Below are 13,266 nucleotides of genomic sequence, written 5' to 3'. Positions count from 1 at the left end.
TTTCTCCTCCGCTCCTTTTCCTGTGGACAGAGAAGAATGGGAGGAGGTGCAGGCGACAGAGGCAAGGCCAAGCATCTTCAATCCTTCTCCTGTCATCCAAATTTAAGTCCTGCCAGTGATGTTTCTCTCTTTGCAATAGTGTTAATTGTACCTCTTCTTAGTGAAAAACCACCTAGTTCTTCCTAGGTTGGATTTCATTTTTTTATAGTGTTAATTTTACCTAATCAAGTAATCATGGCTTGGTGATGGCATCAGCCTAATTTTTTATACTTGCTGAAACACCTTTGGCATGCATGTTCTTACATTTCTTTTTTCACTGAACTAGTGCATTGCAAATTAAAAAGGGTCTTGCAAGGAAAATAAGCACAATGATGATCTACCACTGCAGTCTGCAGAGAGGAAAGGGACTGATGTGTATAGCACAGCTGGTCCTGGGAGGAGTAACAAAATAAAAGGCCCTAATTCTGGGGCTGCACAAAGGAGTAAAAAGGGCTCAGGACCTGCTTCCCTCCTCAACCTTCCATGCTGGGATAAAAGGGGGGTGTCAGGGATGCACCACTAGATTCTAGCCCTTGGCAGATCCCGCAGCATTCCATTTCTGTCAGCCAGGCAATTGGTAACTTCTGAGCCCCAACCTTGTGTACAAACTGAAAGACGTACCATGCATCTCTAATAACTGCACCGAAGAAAAAGAAACCTACTGGGTGGTGGTTGGGAAATCACACCAGTTTTCACTTGGATCCATCTTCTTGTTGGATGCAGATTCTACAGCAAGGTAAAAGACTAACAGTGATGTGTGATGACATGCACCTCAACAACCATTATTACCTTACCTGCCAGGATGAAATACAAGGTGGGTGCTCAGCAACCCAATCCAGAGATCACCAAGTACAAGGCATATATAGACTCTAGCTAGAGGCACCAGATTGCACGCTATATATTCACTTTGCTCATATGCCAATACACAGATGATTCCAGTGCAGTTTTCATGCGAATATCACCACATCTCATTGTAAAAACAAAACGGGTGCAGCCGAGAGCGAAGCAAAACTTGGAGCTATAAGCAGCCGGGAGGATGATTCATGGAACGGGGTGTCTCGGATCCGACATGTCATTTGGAGATACAGGGATCTGTTCTCAGAATGTCGAAATCTACAAATACTACGGATGTATTGTCCTTGGTCCGCAAATTCCTAGCTTCGCTCAATATACGGTTGGCTACTTTATCCACAGAGGTGCCATCGTCGGTGTTCCTCTCTTTTCCCTGCGGATTGTGGAAGCAAGAACAAGCATGAGACTACAGACAAACAAGAAAGGTCAGCGCAGCTGCAGCAAAATTACAAGCATCAAAGCTTTTACCTCGGCAACAAGCTGTACCGCCTTTTTGGTGCTGATGACATCCCAAAGCCCATCACTGCATACATACAAACAATCTGAATGGTGAGGATAGTTGCAATAAGTAGCATTACCTTACTAGCATTGACGAAACATTTACCTAGCAATAACGGCAAAAGCTGTACACGCTTTGGTGATACGAACAGCTTGGCTCACATATGGTTCTGAGCTGAAGCGTGAATCTTGCTCCTTTAGAAACTTATCTCCAAACATCCGAGCAAGATTTAGTCCTGTTGGAACAACAACAGACATTTATTTAATTTCACCTCCACTGTCAGTTGTAAAAGGAAAAAAAAAACGGACGAACCGAAAATGGGGCAAAGTATCATACCACTAAGGCGTACTTCACCATCTTTCAGGGGCTGCCCAGTTCTCGCTATCCTAGCTCTTTCAGTTGTACTAGCAACCCGATGATCTTCAGTCATATCAATCATCATTCCATTGACACTGAAAAAAATAGGTCATTATTGTACTTGGAAACATCTTAGTCACAATGTTCTGATTCAACACAATATAGGAAGTTAATAGGAAAAATTAACATATTAGCTGGCAGTTTATACTAAAAATAGGTGATCTCTTACCTCATCACACAAGCTGAATCACCAAGATTAGCACACTGGGCAAAACAATCTTTATTCTGATCGAACCAAATAAGAAGGGCTGTTGCTGTACATCCCTGAGGTTAAAAAAAACAAAAAAAAAACAATCATAAGCCATAGCAATTTGTATCACCAGGGTAATTCAAGGGAAGAGAATAAAACTGCAACTCAGCACAATATATAAATGATGTAAGACCTATAAGAGGTGCCGATTAGACTGCAAAATTTCAGAAGAAAACAATCATTGTCATTTCTGGCTAAGCACTGTTTTCTAGAATAAGGGAAGATTTTACATTCTATGATAGTAAGGTACATTCGCAGTACTGTTTTCAGTAGCTATTAGCAGCAAGATCTGAAGTTTGGGAGGAAAGCTAACTACAAATCTGTATCCTAGAGATGAATCCAGCAAAAAGTTAGCAATCAGACAAATCATTTCAGTTTAGGACCAAAATCACCTAATAATCTGAATCTTGGGGATGGGATCAGCAACAAGACAGTCTTATGAATGGTGAACTGAATTGTTGACATTACTAACACTGGTAGTTTCTTGACAATGCTGATATATAGGGACAGGTCAAAGACACTAAACATCACAACCTTGCAAACAAATAAGCCTAGTACAACAATAGCATTTAAGACATCATGAGATAGGGCAAACCTCATACTGATGGTCGATTGCAGCTTCTGTCAAAGTAAAAGCATATCTAAGAACATCAGAAGCATCAGAACATGATAGAACTCGTTCTTTTGTGTCAGGATGAGACAAAATGTTTGACAAACTTTCTGGTAGGATCCTAGAAATCAAAAGGGAAAACATTAGTTTTGCATTTCCAGATTAAAATATTAAAACACAAGAATTCAAACAGAAATCTTGTTTCCAATGAAGTTAATTAATACATGGATAAATCCATGTCATGCATAAAACAACAAATGACTAACTTGCTGACAGCTTTGGCAGCTCCATCCCCACCATGTCCATCGAAAATTCCAAAGAGTCCAAACTGCAACACAATGAGGCATCAAAAAAACAAAAGAACAAAGACTTTGAAAGAACTCTCTGATTACCCACCTGTTCAGCCCCCTGCAGAGGACACTGGCAAAAGCTTATGTCCTCCATTGGAAGTTTCTTTCCACTTCTACGGGCTACCATTGGATCAGATGCCATACCAACTCCAGCAGGAACTCGTTGATTTAGCAGTGAAATCTGAACCTTCAGAGGTAGCAACGAAATGCAAGTGTCAAAAAGAAAGGACGAAAATTGTTATCAAAGAACTAATGATTGAAATGTTCCTATGATGCTCAAAATAAGCTGAATAGCAACAAGCACCAACAAACACTAGAATCAAGTAACACGTGGATACTTCAACTGATGAATTGAGACCACATGAGCAAAAGTAATTGGACATATGATGGTTGGAATGTTTCAACCAAGCCTCAAAATGGAAACTATAAAAGCAAAGCAAGAAACCATACATACAAACAATGATGGGCAAGCATTACTTAGCAAGTGCAGTAAGCCAGTAGCCAGCGTAGCTTTCAGCTTTTCACTGTTCTAAAACAGTCACCTAGCCTGCACAGGTGCTAGGCTCCTCCTACAGCATCCATCGTAGAACCTGTCCCCGACCTAGCCCACTTACGCACCAATACCTCCTGCATAGAGCCTTTTACAACACTAGCTCTACCAACTAATCAATTTGTTGACAATATGGTTGACACAAAATGTAGCATTGCTTACTTCAAAAAAATGCAGCACTGCCTCAGAATTTCTCCAATATAAACATACTAGACTAATTTTTTCGATTTTGACAGAGCAAATTCTCTCATGTACGGAAATTTAATGGACTGACTATGACAACAAGGGGTCTACAGCTCCACACAAGGGACCACCAAATAATAGTGATTGAGGACTACACCTTCTTCAAAATGAACCGGGTCACATATGCATAAATAAAGATTAAGGTATATAGAAGCTGGCAATAAGTGATTTATGGTTTGTCATACAGAATGAAAGGGGAAGCCACATGAGCAGAAGCATGAAATCGGAAGGGGGATGGAGCTCAGTAGTTTATCATGAATAATAGTAGGAAATGGAGTGGGCATTTTTTTATATTCAGTTTGAACTACACTTATAAGATTACTATTGCCATCTAAACCTACCAAATAAAAGTGTTTCAGATCAAGACTCATGAAGATATCATGCATAAGGATCAGAACATAGATCTGGTGTGACCATATACAATCAATTCCCTTCTAAAAACATGTCAGCTCAGATCAATTCACAAGATTCAGACTCCTATAATACATAAAATGGAAGTCCAGTACACTGAATGTTGAACCACTGCGATGAATAAAAGACCCACAAAAAATGATATCAAACTTGGAAGAAACTAGAGATACTAGAAGCATATCAGGAACTTACAGATAGCTTTGATGAAGTCCCTAGAGTTATAATATCACCATGTGCAAGTACAGCAGGCTCACCCCAATGCCTGGACCCAACATCGGGATGGTGAACTGCCTGGGAGTTCAAGAAAGTTCCATTCAAGCTGCCCATGTCCACAAGTTCCCATTTAAATGTCTGCAATATTCCAATATATCAAACATCACTTTTTTTAATGATAGGAAGAATATTAAGTTTTATTGCAGCACATATCCGGAGGAGAGTAAGGGTCTCAAAGACTAATAACTACAGATATGGTCAGTACAGTAGAGACAACCAAATGAAGATTTGATGGCTCTACCCTACACAGTTGTCTAGTAAGTCAATTCTCAAGAATTATATATATATTAACTATTACAACCTAGCAAAAAAGGCTCAACCAATATATTTCTGCTCACAAATAAGCTGCCAACAATATGAATGTGCTTACCCAGAAAAAAAGGGGGACAAATCTTGCATGAACAGATTCTGCTCGGAACCCAGGAAAAGGGTGATAAAGTTTTGCATTGAGTTACTGAACTAATTGCTTCACTAAAAGGTGCTGCCATGGTATTGTAAGTAATTACGTTTGAAATATGTAGCTCTAGCATCCAAATTCCCAACATTGAGTCTGTCAGGTAATAAATGTGGACAAAACATAAACCTAAATTTTGATGATCACAAACATACAGGATGGTACTGTAAGGTTGATCGCTAGCATCACTTATTCAGTTTTGACAACAAGTTAAAAGTACAGAGAAAGAAACATTCAAACGGCATTAAGTTGAAGGGACAATAAATGCACAAACAGTTCCTGAATACTTACCTTTGCATTCCAGTTTATCCGAGCATGCTTCCCTGACACTTCCGAATCCTTTAACACTATATCACTTGGGGGAACCCTTCCAAGAGTTATTGGGAGCATAGAAGGTCTACTTGACTGCCGAGAACAGCTTATTCCATGAGATGGACCAGCTATGACCTCTAAATCAAGGCTGCTATCTGCATTTCTAACAAAAGGTTGGATGAAATGGGCATATAAATGCCAACATTTGCAAGAAATGAACTACTAAAGTGTCCAAATCAAGTTTGAAGGATAGCTTACGATATGTATTATCCTTCATAGAAATGCTACCAATATGGTTATCCTCTCCAGAAACCCTTTTCCTGTGCTTTTGATCAGGTGTTGGCCAATTTGCTGGTGGTGTACGCTTTAGTGTGCTTCCTAATTGGAACTCTTCAGAAGTATCATTTTCAACATTGATGACATGAGTTTCTCCTACAAAACCAGTAGCAATTTTCAGTAATTGGAAAAATGCCTTTGTAAATCCATGATTGGATATACCAGTTCCAAGCAATCCAACATAGATTCTGATACAGCTGATTTTCAAACTAGGATACCAAATGGTTGGGTATGATTATAAATCACCTTGTGTAGCACAACATTCAGAAGGATAAATCCTCCCTGTATCAGCAATTGCATGACTGCTAGGCGAAGTATTACTTCTATTTGTTTGAATCTTCAAAGGTTCTCCTACAGAACTTCCAAGAAAACTATTACTCTGGCTAGAGTGACCTTCCCAGTTTTCAGAAAGAAGAGGCCTATCTATATCCTCATCCTGCAAGTACAGAGTGTGAATCATTAGGGTATCCTTACAAGCATATCCACACTACAATAAATGAAAAGAAGAGTTTGATGTATATCCTTCATATTAGGCAGTAGATGTTTTCTTGTTCTAATGGGGGAACTAGATATTCATTGTCCATCATGACCCATCAACTACGAAAACAACAAGTAATCTGTATCCTGCTCACTAAGCATAAAAATGTAAGAACGGTCTTTATCTTCAACTACTGGTCAATCGCTATGAGCAACAAAAAGAGCCTAATCAACCTTTACCAAGACTCAACTACAACGATGGAACCACAAACAGAACCGAACCATCAATGCAACAGTTCACTATCACAATCTACACAAGAAACAAGCCAATGGCCAAGAAAAACCATCCTTGGACCTCAACACTGGATGAATCGCCAATGTTGGAAGAAATCGCACAAAGGAAAAATTTCCCCATGGAACAGGCCCAAGAATTCAGCGCGAGCAGCGCGTCACCAAGAACCCCCAATCCCCACTCAATCGGCGATCCATGCCTCCACAATAATTTTCCAAGAAACACCGGGACCACCGATTCGTATCATAAGGACCGCCGTTTCGCCTCTTGGCGATTCGAAAGAGGAACAAGGAAACAAGAAAGCTCGGATCTTGACCTGGACAGCAACCGGGGTCGGGACCGCCGCGGAGGCCGGGAGCGGGCGGCGCTGCCGCTGCCTCTGCCGCCGCCGCTGCCACCATCGCCGAAAGGCGAAGACGACGAGGGCGAGGAGGGCGAGCGCGGCTATGGCAGCGGCGACGAGCGCCAGAGGAGGGGCGGCCATGGAAGGGAAGAGGGGTAGGGGAGGGGGCTAAGATGGCTGCATCGCCATCGCCATTTCTTCGCTGTGCGCGTGCGCGTGTGTTAGCTAATCTGTTGTCCGTGGGTTTCTTGGGGAGCCTATTTTTGGGCGGAAAAGCACATTTTGGGGGGGTTTTTTGGTTGCTGCACACATGAATCTTGAGCGCACCTCGTGTCACGCCCACATTTTTCTTCTGATTTTCACTTTTCAGCTTTACTTCTTTAATTTGATCTTATTTTAGAACCTAATCTATTACGACAATTCATTCATTTCTACAAATAGTATACCATTTCCTATTTCTAAGTTCATAATCCTAAAAATTAATGATGCGGTGATAGAAAATATGATTTTCCTTGATTATCGTTAATTGTGCTGCACTTGGAGCTATTTATATTATCGTTAATTGTGCTGCACTTGGAGCATATAAATAGGTGATATACATATTGAATTAAAATTTTCCAAACACCATATAATTATTCTATTTATTATTTATAAATAAGAAATTTGGTATTGGCACAACCCATAAATACTACGAAAATTGCAAGTTTTGGACAACTATGTCTTGAAGGAGCATTAATCCCCGCTTGTGTCATCATGTATGGTACGTTTCTATTTAGTTTTTACTTTTTAAAGTGAGCACACTTTCTTAACTTGTACTTAAAATTTGTCATTGAATATCTAGAGATTATATAGGGAAAATATCAAAGACTTTTGAAGTGGGTCTATTCCACCCAAACATGTGAGGAAAAAGACGTTTTATTTGAGGGCAAAGCTGGATGGGACATGGATATTCATACATGTTGGTAGGGATAAAATCATGGATAAAATATGATTTTTTTTAAAGGGCAAGGACAGAAGGGGTAGAAATAATTAAGTAATTACAGTCTTAATCCCAAAATAGTCATTCATATACCAACACTTATCCATGGTAATAGCTAAATAGCAACAAAACAAGTTAACTACATTACAAATTGGAACAAAAGGATATTATACCATAAAAATGGAGGAAAAAAGAGGATGTTGGAGGGTTCCACAACTACTTTACCCAAACTGAAAAATGGGATGAATATCTTCTAAAAAGAAAAAAAATCAATGTTCTTTCGGTTCTTCACACTTTCATGGCCCTTAATTAAGGCAATGTAATTACTGCGTGCCGTACACTCTTCTACGAAGTAGGTGACCAAACTGAATGAATCGCACCCTCACCCACTCGATACCTAAAAAAAAAGCGCTATAAACTCCATTGAAAAGTTAACCTCACGTACATTTGCAGAAAATCACCAGGGCGGTGACGTGTACCGTGGTGGGACCACGCCTCGAGAACCCACCACATGGAGCCTTCTTTGGCACGGTCCAGCCCTCGCTACATGAGTTGGGAGCGAGGTGGCGAGCAGGGATTGGAGAGCAGTCCAGGTCAGCGAAATGATCTCGCCTCGCGCCCCCAACCAACCCCACCACCGACGCCGAGCGCCCGGATCGCGGCGCGGCCACGCACCCCGGCCAGCCGGCCCGGGTGTCCCGGCGAGCCTTTGCGACTCTAATCCATGCCGGCCGGTGCAATGATTATTGGCAGCAGCTAGCTTAGCGTCGCTTTGGGCTTGATTTGGTTAACCTAACGTGAATTTTAATTTGATTTCGCTGGCAAAGGCGCGCCGGGAATCTTTGGGGAATGATGCGGGCCGGGTGAGCACGGGACAAGCAGAGGGCCGGGAACATAGAACAACCAAACCCAAAGCTGTAGAATATACGAGGAAGCAGCAGCTGCCAAAATGCCAAGGCTAGCTCCGACAGTACTTGGCTAGATTAGATCAAGTTCATTTCAGCTTCCTTTATTAAAAAAAAAGGGTTCATTTCAGCTCTACAACGTTGGGTTTTATTTCTTTGAGTTAATTGCACTCAACATATAACAACTTGTCAAGTGGGTGCAGATTGGTCCAACAATTTGTAAAATGCTCAATCTAGTACAATAATTTATCAGGTGGGTGCAGATTAGTCCAACAATTTATAAAATGCTCAATTTAGTACAATAACTTGGCAAATTGGTGCACCTACAGTTCAAACGTTACAACAAGAACGTAATAGGCAAAGTAGGTAGACATGTGAATTTTATTCCAATCAATAATTCTTATTTTTTATCAGTAAAAGTCTTTGACCTTGACATGTCTGTTGCTTCTCAACTGTGTACATAACTTATTTATTCAATAGTTAAAATTGAATAAAATTTTATATTTACGCCATTGCTATTAGGGAAATACTAAAGTCGAGAGACCATGTGACCGTAACTTTCTTCTGCGCTTCTGCTCATGTATTCAACAACCATAGAGAAGCATGTATGTTTCTAGTTTAGTTCAGTTTTATTTTGTAAACAAGTACATGTGGCTTTAAAAAATATTTACGCCAAACGTCTTGTTAGTATGTATTAATATATTAGTTTTTTAATTGAACAAAAATGCATATAATCAAAATGTAAAACATCAAGGGTGAACTTATCGATATTGAATATAAAATTAAATACTCCTAATAAAAATTAAATCCTTGTATAAAAAATAATTAATATGAAAACATACCATTAATTTCCTAAAACTGAAGGTTCTAGTCCAGGCCAAATATGTTACCCTTGCGACACGAATATCAGTTAAATAATGCTCAATAACTTATTCTCATGTGAATATCCTCTGACCCGACATTAGCAAATATGTTGCTTGTTACAACATTTAGACTACAGATGCACCAATTACTAATTTATTGCACTAATACGAGCTTTTTTACAAGTTCTTGACCAATCTGCATCCACATGCCAAGTTATTGCACTAGATTGAGCCTTTTACAATTTGTTGGACTCAATCTGCACCCACCTGACAAGTTATTGTACTAGATTAAGAATTTTACAAGTTGTTGGACCAATCTGCACCCACCTAATAAGTTGATTAAGAATTTTACAAGTTGTTGGACCAATCTGCACCCACCTGATAAGTTGTTGTATGGTGAGTACAATTTACTCTATTTCTTTTGTGTTACAACATGTCGAGTCCAAAACTATACCTTTACATGCATTTTCCCCGCCAAAATCTCATTGATATTCGAGCTATCCAGAAGCAAAAATGGGATTTTTCTTTTCTTTTCTTTTTCTTGTACCACTTGAGTGTTAAGTTTAAATTTTGAAGGATGACAATGGACACCATAGCTCATGTTAACAAAAAAAAATATAATATGAGACCGACAAAGGAATTCCATGCCTTACAGCAAGTCAAACAGCCTACATACCAACCTATACTTATTCTTAAGAGTTGCTCCGTGTAACCTTCACCAAAAGTATACCCACCGAAAGTATACATGACACTATATGCCTTGGTACTGTCAAGGTGTGTATGACATGGTCACAGTCAACAAGACCTTTCTTCGGTTACTGGGTTAGTATTTACGGTCTCGGCATGGCAACTACACCCTACAATCTTATAAGTAGGTACGGACACTAGAGAATCAAAGAGTGAAACAAGTCAAGCTGAAGATGAACATGCGGCCGCACTAGCACCGCCAAGATTAAAAGCATTAGGTTCCATAGTTATTATTAGTCAAGTTTAACATGGTGTGCTTATTCTGGTTTTCTCTATTTTACTATTACCATGATATATCATAACTTGAAAGCATTGCTTTAAACATAGTTTAGCAAGATGAGCAAGGATTAGAAACTTGCCTTAGTCTCAAAAGCTAACATTAGACTTGATCTGATACTCCGTGGTCAGTTTGGTGCCTGAAAATTGAATCAGTTGAGATCATATTGTTTATTAAGACATTACTCATAGATCTTGAGTGAACTAGCATGTACATCTCTAACAAGGCTTATGCTTGCTACCCTTGGTACCCACATTGTTCATGCTAACAAGGCTTCTCTCTGACTTAGGGGCAAAGTTTGTTTTTGGAAATAAAAATTGAAACAATTTGAATAAATCAAATAGCTTTCACTACTATCTAACTTTTTAAATATAATGATAATTAATTATGCATGTTTGTTTATTTTTCTGGAATAAGGAACAATTTTAAAGAAAACATGGGTTCATTGGGCTACATTGGGTTCCAAAAGATAGGGTAGCCCAACCTGGCGATGCCTAGCCTTTGGTTTAATCCTGATCCCACCTGGGCCTCGTCAAGCCCTTGCCTAGGCTAGATATTGACCCACATGGCCTAGCTCAGTCCAAGACCATGTCGGCCCAAGTGGCCCCACCAGCCCACAATGATTCCTTCACCTGGCTCGGCCCCAGTTGGGCTCGACACCTCCTCTTCTCTCCTCCCTCCCTTGTTCTTGCCCCTTCTCTCTTAGCTCCGCCACCACCATGGTACCTCTACTAGTTACTTCAATTGCCTCCTCACTAGCGGCACACCACCACCATCTTCGACTTTGACTCAAATAATTCTGCTCAGCCATCCTACTTGCACTCACCTTGCCATCATGAATCGAATTGTTAGGGTTAACCCTAGATTTATTTCCCCAGCCATGGTGAGCTCGACAGACAACTCCGCCACATGCACCTCCTCTTCCCTAACTTTTGCGACCTCATCAACATCCTCCCCATAGCCGATTTGGGATGGTAGGCTCCAACCTTAGCCGCGCATGGCAAACAAGGTAGAGGCTTTGGCGCCACTTTCTCCTTCCCTTGGCTCGGCATGGCTTCGAACAAAAGGCTTAGAGTCAGTGCCAATATGTGGCAGCTATTGCCCCTGCAGTGGCACGCCGAACATGGAAGCAACAGTGAGACACCGGTGAGCAAAGGCTCGTCGATACTTCGACATGCCTTGGCCTTGAACCATGCTCTAGCTCAATTTGCATTCTCTCTAATCTCTTATCGATTATAATGAACATGCATATCCACCCCTCATGGCATCAACATAATAAAGATATAATATGATAAAGAGAGGGGAGAGCTCACCTTGACAAGCCCAAACCAAAATGGAGTTGGGCTTGCCATGGTCGCCTTCACCTTCTATTTATAGATGCAAAATGAACTATTTTATTATAAAATAAATGCATATCTTTTTAATGCATGTCATGGAAAGTTAGAAGGAGATGACACATAGGGTGGTTACATGTCATGTTGGTTAGCTTGGTGTTTAAGGAAGTGACACATAGCATGGTATGGTGGCATTTTCATGGCTTGATGGTTTAGGAACTTGACACCTAGTGTCATGATGTGGCATGGCAAAGCTTCATGGTTAAGAAATATGACACCTTTGTTTAATATGTGTTATGGTGCATGGCTAGCTTATATGAGAAAGTGACACCTCATTAAGTAGGTGGCAGTTGAGGGCAATATGGATATTTCAGCTAGAATATGTGTGACTATCATAAACATGGAACTTAATTTGGTGGAAAATAAATTCTAAGTTTGTTTCCTTCATGTGCGATATTTGACAACTTTCTTTTGAGTCCTTGATATGATTTTAGCTTCTATCTTAGATGGTTGGCTAGGTTTGTTGTTTCTGGAAACCTAAGGGACTTTTTATGCAATGTGGCATGGCTTGAATAGGTAAAAGGACTTGAATGGGTATGTTTTTCGCAAGGTTTGTTGGACTTTTGAAAAAAAATTAAAAAAACATATATGTTTATTTGTGAGCTATCGAAAGGAGAGGATGCCAACTAAAGGGGAGTGAATAGTCAAAAACTAAAATTTACAATGACTTAAAAAGAAGCTTTGTCCGTAATCTATGATCGTTTTGGAGATTTGTACATAATCTCCACAATTTGCAAAGATTCTACACAAGTATGCATTTTATCAAGATAATTTGTTGAAATCGAACTACGACCATGCAAGCCTCAACAAAAAACAGTGAACTATCAGTGGAATTTTCCAACCTATTCCACCAACTACTTGCAACCCAAATCTTATCACAAAGTAAACCAGGATGAAACCCTATAAATGAACTCTCACGGTCACGAGCAATAAGTAGTGTACAACCAACAAATCAAGCACAAGAGACTCGAGGACTTGTTTGCCAAAGTTCAATCCCATGAAAAGGAACCTATATCTCATTTGAGGAGCCCACAACGGGTGGGATTTTCACATTAAACCACTTTCTTGCCACCATGAAGATCAAGATAGAGTTTTCGTACTCAATTGTTGGGGTGATACAAACTTCCCAAGGCATACCACAGGCTTGGGTGCTCAATGTGCAATGCCTATCCGTCTAGTAGCTTGAAGCTCCAAGAGTAACAAACTAAAAATACTTCAGCTTGACGGATAATAAGGTACTCAAGAGATAGGGAATCAACTCACAAGCACTCCCACTTTACTATCCTTGAGTCCCTCTTCAATTTCCTCACCAAATCTCATCAAGAAGACGAGAGTAAAGAATAGCTTTGAATGCTTGGAGATGAGCTCAAGTCCAAATTAGTTAGTGGAAGGG

General features: G+C 40.1%; 1 protein-coding gene across 1 annotated transcript; it reads right to left on the bottom strand.

The window, feature by feature from the left end:
* Positions 1-805: 805 nt before the first annotated feature.
* Positions 806-6,967, bottom strand: LOC101761811 (protein phosphatase 2C 70). The gene is made up of 13 exons (XM_004955746.3): positions 6,682-6,967; positions 5,843-6,032; positions 5,519-5,692; positions 5,240-5,415; positions 4,414-4,572; positions 3,064-3,204; positions 2,934-2,995; positions 2,653-2,788; positions 1,977-2,071; positions 1,727-1,842; positions 1,496-1,625; positions 1,360-1,414; positions 806-1,264 (listed from the first exon to the last, which is right to left on the bottom strand). Exons 1-13 carry the CDS (start codon positions 6,847-6,849, stop codon positions 1,112-1,114), a joined length of 1,755 nt encoding a protein of 584 aa, XP_004955803.1. The 5' UTR covers positions 6,850-6,967; the 3' UTR covers positions 806-1,111.
* Positions 6,968-13,266: the final 6,299 nt, after the last annotated feature.

The sequence above is a fragment of the Setaria italica genome, chromosome II (assembly GCF_000263155.2).
Source record: "Setaria italica strain Yugu1 chromosome II, Setaria_italica_v2.0, whole genome shotgun sequence".
Lineage (NCBI taxonomy): Eukaryota > Viridiplantae > Streptophyta > Magnoliopsida > Poales > Poaceae > Setaria > Setaria italica.
The sequence above is the reverse complement of the archived record's forward strand: the minus strand, read 5'-3'. Positions and strand labels throughout refer to the sequence as shown.